A 19,006-nucleotide genomic window follows, 5' to 3' on the forward strand; every position below is an offset into this window, starting at 1 on the left:
TTCTAAAACTGTTTAGTCATAACATTGTTAGAACATTATTTCCCAATGTTTTTATAAAGTTTGTAGTGGGAAATTTTATTTTTGTTCTTAGAATGTTCTTCTAAAAAGGTAAGATAACATTCCCTACAAAACACTCTAAAAACGTTTTGGCGATGACCTTCTATAAATGTTTAGTCATAACATTAGAACATTATCCCCTAACATTCTTATAGTTATTTAACAGGAAGTTTTATTTTTGTTCCCAGAATGTTCTCCTAAATATTCAAAAAAGAAAAAAGAAAGAAAGAAAAAGCTTAGCTATAACATTGTTAAAACATACAATTTTATTAATCTCAAAAATAAAACAAAATCTAACAGGTCTATAAATGGCATCCACATAAATTATTGGCTTTAGAAACAGTAAATGTCCAACATCACATGTTGAAGAACTCTAAAGTCCAGTGTGTAATCCTGCGTCTGACTGCTGTGTTTGCTCTGAGTGCTCATCACTGTCTTTGCTTGACCTGGTCCTTGAAGAAAAATAATACAGTCGTCCGTATTAATGTTCTTCTTTTCTTGTCTTTTAGTTTTCCAGCTGCTCTGCCAGTTAGCAGCATTGAGCCGTCTATGTGTGTAGAGCGTCTGTGTGTAGAGTTTTTCCCCAGAGCCTATAACAGAGGAGCATACAACAGTGTAAACACAAAATACATATTACATTTTAAGATCGCAAACAATATTGATATTCAACAGATATAATACTTTAAGTATCTACTCTGTTTGCTATTTAAAACACATCTACTACTGCCAACAATTCTATTGCTACGACATAGCTAGTTTTCATCAGTTATTTTGTCTATGGATCGTTACATCTCTTACAGATTTCTGCTTTTCTTTTCATTTAGATACAGATAAAGTAGCACTGTATTTGAATGCATCAGCGAGAGCAACTGTGTGTGTGAATTAATCCTACCAGTGTAGCATCTCTTTGCTAATAGTGAAGTTGTAGGTTAGTTACTTTAAAAGCAGAAAGAAAAATATATGCCATAACTTTCAGTTTCTACACTGTTTTGTTATTGTTAAGTTATAGGACAGTTGACAAGTTTCTGTGCTCCTGGAGGTTTCCGTTTGCAATCTGCACATTATATATGAGTTACAGTATGTGCGTATGGACGCTTGTTTCCACCATGGAATAAGAAAAAACATAAACTGCTGACATTTTCTCGCAATTGGGAGTTACAATGTCAATGTCATTGTGCAATGTTTTTTTTCTCACAATTGCTTTTTTTTGGCTGACTTTTCTCAGAATTGTGAGATAAAAAGTTGCAACTGCAAGTTCTCAATACTGTGTCACTACCTGATGATCCACGACTGTTTTTGTGTTTTGTGATGGTTGTTCATGAGTCTCTGAGCAGTAAAACTGAGCTCTGTTCTTCAGAAAAATCCTCCAGCTCCTGCAGATTCTTCAGTTTTTCAGCATCTTCTGCATATTTGAACCCTTTCCAGCAGTGGCTGTATGATTTTGAGATTCATCTTTTCACACTGAGAACAACTAAGGTACTTAAACTCAACTATTAAAAAAGTTTCAAACATTCACTGATGCTCCAGAAGGAAAACCCGATGCATTAAGAGTCAGGGGTCTGGGAATATTGGGCAGTTTTAACTGTTAAGGAAAAACAAGGGACTCATGAACAATCATCACCAAAAAAAAACAAAAAAAAAAAAACATCCGGGTAACGACACAGTATTAAGAACCAAAGGTTCCCAAAATTTTGAACAGGGTTATTTTCATAAATTCAGCTATTTATTTTCTTGTGGACTATATGTAAAAATCTTTTATGTAAAATATCTTACTCAGGACAGTACTAAATAAAAAACAACATGCAATTTGTATGATCGCTCTTATTCTGTTAAAATTATTCACATTTTCACAGATTCTGCAAAGGGTTGCCCAACTTAACACTGTATATGACAACTGTTAAGTCTGATCAGTTACAAATGATAGCAATGAACTTCAGAACAGTCTTAAGGTCTGTGTTTGGTGCTGGAAAATGACACCAAGCTTTATTCACCCAAGCCATCCTAGGTGTATATGAAGTAAAATATATAGCTTTGGCCAGACCACTAGATATTTTACTTCATAACTTGTTAAATATGGATATTTTTCTTACACAAATGCATCACTTCACACTTCAGGCCTTCATTAACCGCACGTTGTTTGTCATTAAAGTGCATATTGCAGGTTAAACATTTTTTTCGAGATGAATATATAACCTTGTACAAAAATACCATATAAAAGGGTACTGCAGGGTTTAAACATGTTTTGCAGGACATAAGGGCATGAATTTAGTAGATAAAGTGACAGTCTCTGTAAAAAACGCTTTTTTTTCAGCGTCGCGTCATATTACGTCACTCAAGGGAGTCGATCGCCGAGCTCTGTGTTGACTCAGTGCAGAGTAGGCTGGTATTCAGTGACAGCGGTCGTGAATTAGTGTGTTTTCGGTAGTTTTTGTATTCTATTTATCATCGTCATGGTAAATTATTGTGTTTGTGGAGGTTGCACAAACTCCAGCCTGTCAGGACATTGAGTACAGAGGTTTAATAACAAGAAAAAGGATGCTGCTATCTTCTGTGCCGGGGGGTGTTTTGTGCAGGTGAAGAGACGGGACTTCACTTCTGCATCTGCTTCGAAAAAACGTGTTCATTATAGACTGGAGGATTATCATCCTGGCGATATGATGGAGTTCAACATTGTAATACTACTGTAAATAATGATATTAAATGAATAAACTTACACACGATGCTTCTTCACCATTTTTACTTGAATCAATTTCAACACTGATGAATACAAATTATGTACACATACATACAGTCTCACACTCGCACAAAACAGTTTTGAATTATGTGCTGGTAATGTAAATACTCCAATTTCATTCATGCCATGTATATACTGTAAACGTATATACATTCAAGTTCACACAACTACATAATCATGGCGTCATATACATCCTCACACTATCAGTGAATGGGCACGGAATAAACTCATAACACAGAATTAATGAATAAAGGATAACATTACATGAAACGCATAAACTACGTTCGGCCGCCGGCGGGAGACATGATCACGGATCCGTCAGAGATGCAGCTTGATGAACACGTGAATTTTGCACCATAAATATTTATTATTATTATTATTATTATTATTTTATTATTTAATTTGCTAACTACCAAATCAGTCATGATGAGAAACCGCTATATCACGTAACTTTAGTGTGGACGGATATTAATGCGTGTGACATACGCCTGATCAAGGTTTATTAGATTCTGTTATTAGTAATCAATAACGTTACTCCTAGATGACCAATAGCTTTGCTATTGCCTGAATCATGATAATAATCTGTACAATATTGTGATCTGAGCACATATCGTTAGCTAAGCTAACATCGGTCGCTGCCCTGTTCTCCACTGCTTCTCCTCACACAACAGCTCAATTTGTCTATTTTGACTGTTATTTTGTCTAATCCTGGTCTGTCCCTGCTCTCATAAACACATAGCAGGCTAATTGTATGGCTGTGGTTTGTGATACGAGTATGAATAAAAATTTACAATTTCCTCAGTATCCGAACTGTCATTGCGATCCATTGTTTTCCTATAGTTTATATTGATCGCACTCCCTTGAGTTACGTCACTTCCGATTTGGCATTTTTCAGATGCGGAAGTAAAATTCTCTCACAAAAAACGACTCCAGAAGCCTATGTAGCGTATTTATATGTGTTTTTTCAAGAAAATCTATTTAATACATTATTTTTCTATACATTGAATCACTGATGCTCTAACCTGCAACATGCCCTTTAAGCGCTGCTGTTTTGTGCTGTAGAAGACGTGGATCAACTTGTCAGATGGCATTCTGGATTTTTGCGTTCGCGTACGGTGGCTCTGAATTGTCAAAACGTCTCTCAAAACGCATGCCACGGATGCGAAAAACGCAGAAAATCGAACCTGATCCGAATATTTTTTGACGGACGAAAGTTTCGGAGGCAGTGTGCAAACGCAATTGACATAACGTGAGGTCGAATTTATTTTTTTATTTTAAGTTTCACATGCAAATTTTGGACTCAGTGTGCAAAGGCCTTTAAGCTTGGGCTAATTTTCATTTGAAAGTGAACTAATCCTTTAAGGGTTAAAAAATTTAGTCTCAGAGGAAAACATAATAATAATATTATTATTAATAATAATAATAATCAGTGTGCAAAGGCCTTTAAGCTTGGGCTAATTTTCATTTGAAAGTGAACTAATCCTTTAAGGGTTAAAAAATTTAGTCTCGGAGGAAAACATAATAATAATAATATTATTATTATTATTATTAATAATAATAATAATAATAATAATAATAATAATGTTCAAATAGGTTAACAATATGTTGCATTTCTTAAACCAACATAATTTTGTTCTTGAAAATATTAGTAAATAATTACTACAAACTGTTTCTAAAGGACATTTTATTAAGATTTACAACAAAACTTACAAAACCACTTACCCATATCCTCCCATTCACTTCTGCAGGTAAATTTTTGCCAGATTGTGTCCTTCACAATGGCTGTCTGTCAGCCCCAAAGTACCTAAAAAAATTAAAACATATCTTTCCCATTTCAACATATCTTTATGAATTACTTAAATATTATTATTTAAGTTCAAAACAAATAATCAGATTAACACTTTTAAGTAGCAAATGCACAGTATCCGTATTCATATAGAACACAATATCGCATAACGACGGATTAAAGTACCTTTGTTGTAAATGAAGACTTTTTGTTGCATCATCAGTGTCCATATTTAAGTAGGCCGTTTGGATTCTGGATGAAAACAAATCTAAGTTAGCTGTTATTCTAAAGCAGTATACACCCACAATTAATGTAATTGTCATGTCATTCTAAGAAAGATCTAACGGATTTCAGTGTATACGTAAAGGATAAACGAAAGATGTAAACTGAAAAAGACATTTAAAAACTTACATTCCAGTATTTATTGTTGAGGGCAGAGTTCCGTTGACCAGGAGACAGTTCTGTTGTTTAGGCCACAAACTGTCCGAGCGGGTAAAACATCCTCCATCACAACTCTGTATCTGCCGCGACTCTGTTTGTGAACGAGTCCGTACTCGCTTTTTCCGTCAAAAAGACAATCAGACCAGGGACATTTTGCGCCAATTTCTTCAACTACCATTCGCGCTGTTCGTCAATTTCAAATGTTCCTACGTCACGAGAAAAGCACGCTGTGATTGGTGGATTTACGCGTCGATTTACCATGGCCCAATCAGTGCCTCTCGTCTCCTGTAAACACCCAGTAGATTGTCATATTTTAAAATAAGCACTTTTTAACGAGGCTGAGTTGAAAATGTTCTCTAACCTTGTAATCAAATATAAACTGTAGCTACATTTGTTTGTTGCAAATTTACAGAAAATGCCATTGAGATGTTAATATTGTTAATAAAGGTATTAAAGGGATAATTCACCCCAAAATAAAAATGTCATTATTTACACACCCTCAAGTTGTTCCAAACCTGTATAAATGTATTTGTTCTGTTCAACACAAAAGAAGATATTCTGAAGAATGTGGGAAACTGAACAGTTCTGGGGCACCATTGACTTCCATAGTATTAGACCCAAAGCAACCTGGTTACAAACATTCCTCAAAATATCTTCTTTGTTCAACAGAAACTTGAGGGTAGGTAAATGATGACAGAATTTAATTTTTTTGGGTGAACTATCCCTTTAATATTGCTTGCCAACTGAAAACAAAGTTTCCCCATTTAGGCTACAGTTAATACAATCTTTTTAAAACAAATGGCATTAATTATACATAAATTTCCCTTAGTAAAAAGTAAATTGAGTAAGACAGTGTAAAAGGTGCGAGTGTGGATTAGTAATCTGGTCCCCAGGTATCAAGGAGAAAAAATGTTGGCCCTCGTCAATATCAAAGTTGCCCATCCCTGCCCTATGGTAAACACGTTCACGCAACAGTTCAGCCAAATACGAGACTTTCCCTTCCCCCAGAATTCATCTCACTTTTGCAGTCAAGCCAGTGTTCAACTAAAATAATGCATTTCATCTTTTGTTTCTTATTATATTTTGTATTTTATTATATGTTGTTTCTTTTGAGTTCAGCCCAATGCTGTTTCACACAATGGTGTTAAAAACACGATGCCAGCCAGACCCAGAACCAAAACAGAAGTGCCAGATGTAATGATGATCTGGCCCAAACTTCATCACAATCTGGAATAATATCCACATTTTACAAATGTTGTTTTGATAATGTTACTCCTTTATTATGGAACATTGTGGCAATATTGTATATTCTCCATTACATAAACCAAGCTAACCATGTCTTGAACATTGGGGGGAAGTTTCTTTCTTTCTTTTTTTTTTCTTTTAATAAAGCGTAAAGAAACAAAACAGTGAAGGAAATTGTTGCTAATACAATGCTATATCAGTTATGTGCAATAATAATTGAAGACTTCAGATGCAAAAGCCTTTAAGTGCCATTTGAAATTTTCTTATAAAACAAGCAAGTTTATCAAGCTTATTACACTTTAATGGCAATGAAAAGGACCTATTAATTGCCATTAAAGTGAAATTTACTGAACCTAAACATACAAGCTTGACAAAAATGCTAATTTAAGAAGAAAATTTCAGATGCCACTTGCACAGGCTTTTGCATCTGAACTCTTCAATTGTAGAAAAAAAGAAAACATTAAATTGTGCAGAAATTAATTTCAATAGTACATTGAGAACTCAAGTTTAATAATACAATATAATGTTAGTTCTGAGATTGTTCAATTTAAGGAATGAATAATAGTGAATATTTATAAAAAAATTAGTGAATATTTACAACTTTGAATAATCTGTTACCTCAATAACATCCTCAAAACATCCTCAAAATGTTGCAGGTGAAATGTTCTAGATTTGTTAATACGTCACATTAGAAGAACATTTTACACAGAACATTTCATCACCTCAAACCTCAGTGATGTTCTTATAGTGTTCTCCTAATGTTGCTGAGAGAATGTTCTTCATTTGTTTTATTGAAACATTGTGCGAATGTTATATTTACAACATTATATAATATGTTACCTCAATAACATCCTCAAAATGTTGCAGGTGAAATGTTCTAGATTTGTTAATACGTCACATTAGAAGAACATTTTATACAGAACATTTCATCACCTCAAACCACAGTGATGTTCTTATAGCGTTCTGCTAATGTTGCTGAGAGAATGTTCTTCCTTTGTTTTATTGAAACATTGTGCGAATGTTATATTTACAACATTATATAATGTTACCTCAATAACATCCTCAAAATGTTGCATGTGAAATGTTCTAGATTTGTTAATACGTCACATTAGAAGAACATTTTATACAGAACGTTTCATCACCTCAAACCTCAGTGAAGTTCTTATAGCGTTCTCCTAATGTTGCTGAGAGAATGTTCTTCATTTGTTTTATTGAAACATTGTGCGAATGTTATATTTACAACATTATATAATATGTTACCTCAATAACATCTTCAAAACATCCTCAAAATGTTGCAGGTGAAATGTTCTAGATTTGTTAATACGTCACATTAGAAGAACATTTTATACAGAACATTTCATCACCTCAAACCTCAGTGAAGTTCTTATAGCGTTCTCCTAATGTTGCTGAGAGAATGTTCTTCCTTTGTTTTATTGAAACATTGTGCGAATGTTATATTTACAACATTATATAATGTTACCTCAACAACATCCTCAAAACATCCTCAAAATGTTCAGGTAAAATGTTCTATCGTGGTTAATACGTCACATTAGAAGAACATTTTACACAGAACATTTCATCACCTCAAACCTCAGTGAAGTTCTTATAGCGTTCTCCTAATGTTGCTGAGAGAATGTTCTTCATTTGTTTTATTGAAACATTGTGCGAATGTTATATTTACAACATTATATAATATGTTACCTCAATAACATCCTCAAAATGTTGCAGGTGAAATGTTCTAGATTTGTTAATACGTCACATTAGAAGAACATTTTACACAGAACATTTCATCACCTCAAACCTCAGTGAAGTTCTTATAGCGTTCTCCTAATGTTGCTGAGAGAATGTTCTTCATTTGTTTTATTGAAACATTGTGCGAATGTTATATTTACAACATTATATAATATGTTACCTCAATAACATCCTCAAAATGTTGCAGGTGAAATGTTCTAGATTTGTTAATACGTCACATTAGAAGAACATTTTACACAGAACATTTCATCACCTCAAACCACAGTGATGTTCTTATAGCGTTCTCCTAATGTTGCTGAGAGAATGTTCTTCCTTTGTTTTATTGAAACATTGTGCGAATGTTATATTTACAACATTATATAATATGTTACCTCAATAACATCCTCAAAATGTTGCAGGTGAAATGTTCTAGATTTGTTAATACGTCACATTAGAAGAACATTTTATACAGAACATTTCATTACCTCAAACCTCAGTGAAGTTCTTATAGCGTTCTCCTAATGTTGCTGAGAGAATGTTCTTCATTTGTTTTATTGAAACATTGTGCGAATGTTATATTTACAACATTATATAATACGTTACCTCAATAACATCCTCAAAATGTTGCAGGTGAAATGTTCTAGATTTGTTAATACGTCACATTAGAAGAACATTTTATACAGAACATTTCATCACCTCAAACCACAGTGATGTTCTTATAGCGTTCTCCTAATGTTGCTGAGAGAATGTTCTTCCTTTGTTTTATTGAAACATTGTGCGAATGTTATATTTACAACATTATATACACTGTTAAATGTCGCTGTAGATTTTGCAGCACAGTACTGTAAAAACCTACAGTACAGTACCATATTTCTATATTACAGTAAAATACTGTAATTTATATTGCATTCTGGGTAATTTTGATTGAGCGGGAATATTTTACAGTACATTTTAGCGTTGCTGTAACCCTGCTGTAACCTGGCTGTAATATACCAGGCAATAATACAGGATTGCTGTAAATAACGCGCCACCTGACGTCACATCACACAGACAGAAGAACACGGCCGCTGGTGACTGGAGAAGCAGAACGGTGTATTTCTGGAAGTTTGGTAAGTTAATTTTACTATTAGGTTTTTACAAAGTGTATCGTTTTTATTCTGGAATGAAACTGCACATTTAGCCAGCGAATGTTGCTAGCTGTAGTCGAAAACACCGTTATTAGATGTGTATGCGCTGTTTTGCCCCGCTGCTCTCCTGACATTTTAAAATCTAACTCAGTGAATTAGCTTCGGGTTTATTTCTACCAAACTCGATGTCGATGATTGTTGGAACCGTGGAAAGACGAACCGAAACGGGTTTGGTGAGTTTTAATTTGTTTACTAATGCGCGCGAGGTTGGAATCTGCTGGGAGATTGATAGACGGCCGTTTGTGTTTAAACAAAAAGGATCTTGCGATTAAAAAAAAGTCTATTCCTGTGGGGATCCTTTCCATAATGTTGTCCGATTCGAGCCTGTCAGTGAGAAAAACAAGCACTTTTATAGTCGTACACTGACGGTGCACACAAGCTCAAACGTATTATATTTGCCGTCCACTGACGGCTGCAGCGGCCGCGGTCTTCAGTTAGTGCTTAGGCACAAAAACATGGAAAAAGATGGCCCAGATCGAAAATACTTAAGTTTCACTTGAAACGTACTGTAAATGGGTGGTTTGGGGTCAGAGAGATTGGCTATTGTTAACTTGGCCAGATTATTACTGCATTTGTTTGGGCAGTTGTTCTGTAGCATAGTGACTGTAATGACAATAAACGATTATGATTATAAAAAAAATATGAATTGGGGTATAAATTACCTTTATCACCGTTTATAATTATCTATTAGACAACAAAGCAAGTATAATGCATGCCATGGCAATATATTCAGCAAGGTCAAGGATAATATTTTACTAACCTAGATGTATTATTGAAGTAGGCCTATATGAAATGCATGTGGCAACAGTGTATGTGTTAGCTTATCCCCAACAAGCAACATAAATGAATAAACATTTATTTTGATTTCTTCCAGCAGTGTGGTCCACTTGTCTTTGCATCCTGGGAAGTGCATTGCTTTCACAAGGAAGCGTATTTGTAAGTATTAGCCATAATAATACAACCTTTTACACTTTAAAAATAAGTTGCATTTTGTTTTGCTACAGAATTTTCATTTGACATTTCTATCTTACACTGTCTGTTCATCTTTATTGGTGCTGTGGATAACAGTTTTTGTAATACGTGTATTTGTGTTTGTGCCTTGACTTTGTTACAGTTTTGGCATTGAAGGAAAGAAATGTACTGCCCGACAGGGAGTGAGCAGAAGACCAGGACGGTGGTGCAGAGTGATGGCCATCAACCCACATGTCAACAGCTTCGTTCGGTCCTTTGTGTTTAAATGGAAGACTTCACACTGAGGGACTGTGGCCTGTTTGCAACCATCCACGTGCCCTTCAGTTAGGGGTGAATCTTGTGGGACACTTGTTGTTTTTGCTCACTTTTTAAGATAAATCAAATTTCTGATGCACTGTACCAAGACCGTTGCTGATGGGGCGAAAGATGGTGACAATTCTGAAATGTTTTGAAATGTTTAAATATATTGATTGAATAAAAATACATTTTTTAAATATACTCTGGTTTGCCTTTTGATTTGTAATGTTATTCTGTAGTATAGTACTATTGTAATATTACTAACTATAGCATGTATATACTATTCTAACCTATGTATTATATAATTATATATTTTATCATTATTAGCAATGATTATAAGTAATATTTATCAGTGAAATAACTATATAATACAATATAGTAAAATACAGTAAAAATTGATCAAATTACAAAATACTGTAAAAATACAGTAAAATATTGTTATGTAGTTATACAGTACTGTTCTTTGTACTGTAAAATTGCATTACAGTACATTGCTGTAAAGCGAAATACAGTACATTGCTGGCAACCCTGCTGCCAGTACTGTACTGTAAAAATACAGGGAAATTGTTAACAGTGTAATGTTACCTCAATAACATCCTCAAAATGTTGCAGGTGAAATGTTCTAGATTTGTTAATACGTCACATTAGAAGAACATTTTATACAGAACATTTCATCACCTCAAACCTCAGTGAAGTTCTTATAGCGTTCTCCTAATGTTGCTGAGAGAATGTTCTTCATTTGTTTTATTGAAACATTGTGCGAATGTTTTATTGACAACATTATATAATGTTACCTCAACAACATCCTCAAAACATCCTCAAAATGTTGCAGGGAAAATGTTCTAGATTTGTTTGCACTTAACATTATAGGAACATTTTCTGAATTTAAAAACATTCTTAAAACATTTTTGGAACATTACATTCAAATGTTTTCTTTAAAACATTAAAAAACCTTTACAAAATGTTAGCCAAGGTTCTGAGAACGTTCCCTGCTAGCTGGGGTACCTCATTCATGCTAAGTTTCAGGGATATGTAATTAATTTATAAAAAGGCATCAGAATGATCAGAATATTTTATAGCAGTTGTCTACTTCGGTACATGAAGACTCAATTTATGCCCTTTCATTTATTTATATATATTCTTATATATATATATATATATATATATATATATATATATATATATATATATATATATATATCTTATAAATTATATTCTTTATTTTTTAAATGTTTTGATGTACTGAAAATGAAGTTTCTTCTTTCATTTCAGAACTGAATGAAGTGAAGGAGAAACATCATGTCAAACCTGGAGAAAAACCTTTGAGTCGCTCAAAGACTAAAAAGACATTTTTAAAGAAAAGAAGAGCCAAGAAATCTACAACCTGCACTCAGTGTGGAAAGAGTTTCCCAGTAAAACAATATCTTGAGATTCACATGAGAGTTCACACTGGAGAGAAGCCGTTCACATGTGATCAATGTGGGAAGAGCTTCTCAAGGAAAGATAGTCTTGAGATTCACAGGGCATTTCACACCAGAGAGAAACTGTTCACTTGTGATCAGTGCGACAAAACATTTCTCTGGGCATCAAATCTGAAGAGACACATGACAGTTCATACGAAGGAGAAGCCACATTCATGTTCTGTGTGTGGAAAGAGTTTTTCACTGCTGTCATATTTAAAAGTGCATCAGAAAACACATACTGGTGTGAGAGAGTACATGTGCTTTGAGTGTGAGAAGACTTTTATTACAGGGAGTGATTTAAAACTGCACCAGAGAATTCACACTGGAGAAAAACCTTACAAGTGTTCACACTGTGACAAGAGATTCAGTCTGTCATCACATCTGAAAAAACATGAGAGGATCCACACTGGAGAGAAACCTTACAAGTGTTCACAATGTGACAAGAGATTCAGTTTGTCATCAAATCTGAAAACACATGAGAGGATCCACACTGGAGAGAAACCTTACAAGTGTTCACAATGTGACAAGAGATTCAGTTTGTCATCAAATCTGAAAAAACATGAGATGATCCACACTGGAGAAAAACCTTACAAGTGTTCATACTGTGACAAGAGATTCAGTTTGTCAACAAATCTAAAAACACATGAAAGGATCCACAGCAGAGAGAAGCCGTACACATGTGATCAATGTGGAATATGTTTGAGTTTTAAAAGTCACCTGAAGTCACACATGAAGATCCATACAGTGGAGAAACCACATCACCACAGTCTGAAATCACAGTGAGTAGTTCATCTGGATATGCTGAGCAACAAAGTAGTTTCCTTACAGCCACAATAAGCAGCAGGACAGTTTTGTGGTTGCTTAGTATCTGCTTAGAAAATATATCATCATTATTAGAAGTGTTGGAAGCACCTTATTTTACAGAACATGTACTTTCCTGGTACATATACAAACCCGATTCCAAAAAAGTTGGGACACTATACAAATTGTGAATAAAAACAGAATGCAATAATGTGGAATTTTAAATTTCAATATTTTATTCAGAATACAACATAGATGACATATCAATTGTTTAAACTGAGAAAATGTATCATTTTAAGGGAAAAATAAGTTGATTTTAAATTTCATGGCATCAACACATCTCAAAAAATTTGGGACAAGGCCATGTTTACCACTGTGTGGCATCCCCTCTTCTTTTTATAACAGTCTGCAAACGTCTGGGGACTGAGGAGACAAGTTGCTCAAGTTTAGAAATAGGAATGTTGTCCCATTCTTGTCTAATACAGGCTTCTAGTTGCTCAACTGTCTTAGGTCTTCTTTGTCACATCTTCCTCTTTATGATGCGCCAAATGTTTTCTATGGGTGAAAGATCTGGACTGCAGGCTGGCCATTTCAGTACCCGGATTCTTCTTCTACGCAGCCATGATGTTGTAATTGATGCAGTATGTGGTCTGGCATTGTCAAAATGCAAGGTCTTCCCTGAAAGAGACGACGTCTGGATGGGAGCATATGTTGTTCTAGAACTTGGATATACCTTTCAGCATTGATGGTGCCTTTCCAGATGTGTAAGCTGCCCATGCCACACACACTCATGCAACCCCATAGCGCTGATAACAACTTGGTTTGTCCTTGTCCTCTACAGTCCGGATGACATGGCATCCCAGTTTTCCAAAAAGAACTTCAAATTTTGATTCGTCTGACCACAGAACAGTTTTCCACTTTGCCACAGTCCATTTTAAATGAGCCTTGGCCCAGAAAAAACGCCTGCGCTTCTGGCATTTTCGTCCAAAAATTAGAATCTGTTTTTTTCTGAATTTAGTAGTAGGAAATTACTGGTCATCCAGTTTTTTTATATCAGCTATACATTCTGTTAATTTAGCGAATTGGTAAGTTTCGTCAGGGCGTGAAGAAATATAGAGCTGAGTATCATCAGCGTAACAATGAAAACTAACGCCATGCTTCCTAATGATATCTCCCAAGGGTAGCATGTACAGAGTGAAAAGCAACGGTCCTAGTACTGAGCCTTGCGGTACTCCATATTTAACTTGTGATTGATATGACATCTCATTGTTTACTACTACAAACTGATAACGGTCAGATAAGTATGATTTGAACCATGCCAATGCAATTCCACTAATGCCAACATAGTTTTCGAGTCTATTTAGAAGAATATTGTGATCAATAGTGTCAAATGCAGCACTAAGATCTAGTAACACTAATAGAGAGATACAACCATGATCTGATGATACGAGCAAATCATTAGTAACTCTAATGAGAGCAGTCTCAGTACTATGGCACGGTCTAAATCCTGACTGGAAATCCTCACAGATACTATTTATTTCTAAAAAGGAACATAGTTGTGATGAAACTGCCTTTTCTAGTATTTTTGATAGAAAAGTGAGATTTGAAATCGGCCTGTAATTGACTAGTTCTCTAGGATCAAGTTGTGGTTTTTTAATAAGAGGTTTAATAACAGCCAGCTTAAAAGTTTTTGGTACGTATCCTAGCGCTAAAGATGAATTGGATCTATGACTTCTGGAAGCACCTCTTTCAATAGCTTAGTCGGTATAGGGCAGGGCAACTCCGGTCCTGGAGGGCCAGTGTCCTGCAGAGTTTATCTCCATCCCTGATAAAAACTCACTTGCCTATAACTTTCTACTAATCCTAAAGACCTTGATTAGCTGGTTCAGGTGTGTTTGATTAGGGTTGGAGCTAAACTCTGCTGGGCAGTGGCCCTCCAGGACTGAAGTTGTCCATCCCTGGTATAGGGTCTAACATACATATTGTTGATTTTGATGATTTAACAAGTTTAGACAATTCTTCCTCTCCTAAAGCAGTAAATGAATTGAATTTTTCCTCAGGGACACTATAATGCACTGTCTGACACGATACTGCAGTAGGCGGTTGCATGGTTATAATTTTTTCTCTAATGTTATCAATCTTGCAAGTAAAGAAGTTCATAAAGTCATTACTGCTGTGCTCTTTGGAGACATCAGAAGTTGAAGCTTTATTTCTTGTTAATTTAGCCACTGTATCAAATAAATACCTAGGGTTGTGTTTATTTTCTTCTAAAAGTTTTGAAAAATAGGCAGATCTAGCAGTTTTTAAGGCCTTTCTGTACTCAATCATTCTCTCTCTCCACAAAATGCGAAATACTTCTAGTTTTGTTTTCTTCCAGCTGCACTCCATTTTTCTGGCTGCTGTTTTTAGGGCCCGAGTGTGCTCATTGTACCATGCGTTGGATTAATTTCCTTAATCTTTTTTAAATGCAAAGGAGCAACTGAGTCTAATTTGCTGGAAAAGACAGAGGCAATAGTTTCAATGACTCAAAGACGGAGATTATTGTTTTTGGTCCATCTGATAAATTTGAGTTTAATAATACTGCCCTGGGTGATTTGTCTGCTTTTAATTTAAACTGTGTATGGAATCTTGGTGTTCTCTTAGATAGCTGGCTAACATTAGCTACTGTCGTTGCTTCAAACTTTTTTCAGCTTCACTTACTTGCTAAAATAAAACATTTTTTAACTTAAAAATGTTTCTTGAGATAGCTATCCTTCTGCAATTCTCTGCTCTACGGCATCTCAAAGACTGACTTCAACTGGTGCAAAATGCTGCAGCCAAATTTCTATAAAAAAAAAAAAAAACTATTGAACTTAAATCAGCGTAATAAAAACTACATAAAATAACAAACTTTGGAAATATATATTATTTGAAGTGTAATTTAATTGTTTAGTTTGTTTCATGTCCCATTAAATTACACGCGGAGGGCGGGGTTTATGACCTATACTGGGACCAACCACCTGGGGGCGATCGAGGCGCTTTGGCTTCACTTTTCAGGACTTGTGCGGCACACTTGAGGCGTTTCTCAATACCAGGTATGCAAACTTCGGACTTGACAAGTGTGACTCAGGAGAAGGACTCCTGAGGATGGGAGGACACAAGTCCAGTGATTCTGCACATGATACAGTAGCGTACTTGACTTGGCTACTCCGGTTATCTGTGTATGTATATTTTAAGCAACAATAAAATGAAATATGTTATAAAACACTATAACTATAACTACATTTCCATAACTATAAAACACAGCTCGTCCTCTTTTCATTCACATTTTAAGAATATTAAACATATGTGGTTCAGGCAATATGTGCATATAGTATGCAAACATAAAACACAACACTGTCTCTTTTTGTTAAATGTCAGTTTTAATGATCAATAATGGACATTTTAAAAGTATAAGGGTGATTCTTAGACTATGGGCACTTTTATGTTCTTTGGTCATATTTTAAAAAAAATACATATAATTTTGAACAAATTCATCTTTCTTCGTCAAACTAAAAACCTTAAAAACTGTATGTGAGAGAGAGAGGTGATATGAATGAATGTGATTCATTAATATTTGTGAGTGAATGTGTGTGCGCGTATATGAGTGAAAAGTCTATTGTTTGTTTGCAAGTTTGAGTTTGTTTTTTTTTGTGTGTGTGTGTGTGTGTGTGTGTGTGTGTGTATACAATATATTTATGTGCATCCCATAAACCATCCATAAGCTTTTCACTCAGAGTCTAACACTGAAGATCAATTATTAGACACTGTACACATATTAAGTGCTATTGCAAAAAAAAAAAAAAGAGATGACATTTCCTTATAAACAGTGAATAACCATTTATAACGCATTGCACTTGCACAAAAATTACATGTGATAATTTTCTCTGTTACATTTGTTCTTCAATGACAGACAGCATTGGTTGCTGTCACTTTAAGATCTGCTGCACATGACACAGATCTCACGCGCGTCCCTAACTTTTTACTTTTGTTTTAGACTTCAACTCATTCAAGGCTGCTCTAGTGTGGATACTTGACAAAATGGACATTTTTGGCATTATGTGTTATATACAGATGCTACGTTAAACTGGAAAACGTTCACAGCACTGATTTACCCAATTTTCTGTTTAATGAACACAAAACCAATTCAAAGTCAACTCTTAACATGTCCAAAATGTTATTTTTTTACTTAATTATTCTTGGCGTAGCACCTTCCATGTTCAGTCACGACTGCATGCTCTAAGCTCACGACAGCTCTCTCTGCTTGCCTGCTGCGTCACGTGGTTAGGTTGCACCGCATTCAAAAACATATTTATTAAACAAAAGACAAGTTATTTCGAGTCATTTAACTCAAGTCCGAATCAAGTCTCAAGTCATGAATGTGCAAATTAAGATTAAGACTTTAAGACTCGAGTCACCCACCTCTGCTGTCCTCTGTGGTGGAAATGACATTTATGGTTACAAAGTACAACTGATATGGATTGCAAGAGTATATTTGTATAATACTTTTTATATAATACACTATATTGCCAAAAGTATTAGGACACCCCTCCAAATCATTGAATTCAGGTGTTCCAATCACTTACATGGCCACAGATTGTAACGTCTACCAGAGGGTTTGAAGTCTGCCCAGATGAAAAACAGAAAACAGGAGGCGAGAAGGAAAACCTGAGGCAAATTAACTGGTAGTCCCATGAGTCTTTATAGATGGTTCGCACAATAAGCACTCTTCACATACATGCAAAAGAGCGAGGATAAACAGGAAAAGAAAGCACTCCGATAAACGCTACAAATCAATGTGGAAAAGTAACATTATTACACTGCAACATCAGTCAGCAGTAGAGCGGTCATCTCTCGTCACATGAGCATTCTCTCTCAACTCTGTGCGTATCCCTCCATTAATCAGTGCAACTGCTGATGAATGTCTGAATCTGTTATATATCCATGCAGTTGAACTGCAGTCAGAAAGAGCATTATTACAGGGCAAATGGACATTTTCACCAGAACTGATGAACACATGAGGATCATCCACTCCACTGGTACCTGAAACACAGTATATTTGAGTGATCATTATGATATATATTAATATTAACATATCAGCATAAACAAATTCAAATCATAGTCTTTTTTCCTCATGAACACAATCAATTATTTCTGTAGTCATTCTGTTTCTGACACATGATGGATCTGCAAGTCTCCGTTGTTCTTCTTTTCATTTTTCTCACTGGAGGTACAAAAAACAGCAAATATTGAAATGTATTATTTGTTAGTCATACTGTAGAGAGCTAACTCAATGTCTTTCTCTGTTTGTAAGGATATTCTCTCAAGTGTTACTCGTGCACATCTCTTCTGACGGGCTCCTGTGAACTGAAAGTGGATACATGTCAAAATGGAAATTTTAAATGTGCAAGCAGCACGACAGAACAATCCATTGGTAAGTCCAGAATAATGTGGAAGTCTGCTGTATAAGTGACCATACTGCTGGAGAGAAAGTATACTTGTAAACTGCTAATCTTGGATTTTTTATTATCCTATTATTTGAGCATTTATATCTTTTTTTACAGGGTCCGCTAAGGTGACTGTCACAAGTAAAGGGTGCATGGATAAATGTGAACCAGGGACTGGACAGCTACCAACCGGAGTGACAGTGACTATTCGCTGCTGTGACACTGATCTTTGCAATGCAGCAGGTATTGGTCTTTATTTCATCGTGCACTAGCAGCTTGATTTCATCCACAGTAATTTAAAATGAGGATATTTTACAAACAATAATAATTCAGTATGAACATGTGATTGTTAATAAGCAGCACAATATTAAAAGTAGTCAAAAAATAGTGTAAAGCAGCATGAAAAGGAGAAGCTGATGAAGTTTTTTTTTTTTTTTTTTTTTTAAGTTAAATTGATCAACAATGATCATGCAGTTTTCTTAGTAGTAGCAGTAGTGATAGTAGTAGTAGTGTGGTGTTAATTAATATGAATTTCCTTGCTGTCTTGATTAGATGGAGTGTATAAGGGAAGCTTCCTCCTGCTCTTGTCTCCTCTGCTCTTCTACTTCCTGTTTCAGTGAATCCAGCTGAACGTCATAGACCAGCAGAAACTCAATATGATACACTATCTGATACTGAATAAAGCTTGTTTGTTGCTCTGCTCTTCTTTGGTTTATGTACTTTTAACATTAAACAAATTACTGCATCAAAACAAACTGTCGTTCTCAATACCTTGCAGCAAATTAGACACTGATTTAACTGCCTTGCGTCTCAGATTAGATTTAAAA

The 19,006-nt window shown here is 35.1% G+C and overlaps 1 protein-coding gene and 3 long non-coding RNA genes across 4 annotated transcripts; 3 read left to right on the plus strand and 1 right to left on the minus strand.

Annotated features, from left to right (window-relative positions):
- Window positions 1-305: 305 nt before the first annotated feature.
- On the minus strand, window positions 306-5,278 carry LOC125248863. The gene is made up of 4 exons (XR_007180420.1): window positions 4,989-5,278; window positions 4,764-4,829; window positions 4,514-4,595; window positions 306-647 (listed from the first exon to the last, which is right to left on the minus strand). It is a non-coding gene; the product is annotated as an uncharacterized LOC125248863 (long non-coding RNA).
- Window positions 5,279-8,956: 3,678 nt separating this feature from the next.
- On the plus strand, window positions 8,957-10,638 carry LOC125248839. Its single transcript, XR_007180398.1, has 3 exons — window positions 8,957-9,103; window positions 10,056-10,117; window positions 10,296-10,638. It is a non-coding gene; the product is annotated as an uncharacterized LOC125248839 (long non-coding RNA).
- A 1,248-nt stretch (window positions 10,639-11,886) lies between these two features.
- On the plus strand, window positions 11,887-12,696 carry LOC125278351 (oocyte zinc finger protein XlCOF15-like). The gene has a single exon (XM_048207486.1). The coding sequence runs from the start codon at window positions 11,887-11,889 to the stop codon at window positions 12,694-12,696; it is 810 nt and encodes a 269-aa protein (XP_048063443.1).
- A 5,691-nt stretch (window positions 12,697-18,387) lies between these two features.
- LOC125249113 lies at window positions 18,388-18,880 on the plus strand. The gene is made up of 2 exons (XR_007180501.1): window positions 18,388-18,422; window positions 18,732-18,880. It is a non-coding gene; the product is annotated as an uncharacterized LOC125249113 (long non-coding RNA).
- The last annotated feature ends 126 nt before the right edge of the window (window positions 18,881-19,006 follow it).

The sequence above is a fragment of the Megalobrama amblycephala genome, linkage group LG1 (genome assembly GCF_018812025.1).
Source record: "Megalobrama amblycephala isolate DHTTF-2021 linkage group LG1, ASM1881202v1, whole genome shotgun sequence".
NCBI lineage: Eukaryota > Metazoa > Chordata > Actinopteri > Cypriniformes > Xenocyprididae > Megalobrama > Megalobrama amblycephala.

What these genes read in the sequence shown, in the direction of transcription:
- LOC125278351 (XM_048207486.1), top strand. Translation starts at nt 11,887, where the DNA reads ATGAGAGTTCACACTGGAGAGAAGCCGTTCACATGTGATCAATGTGGG.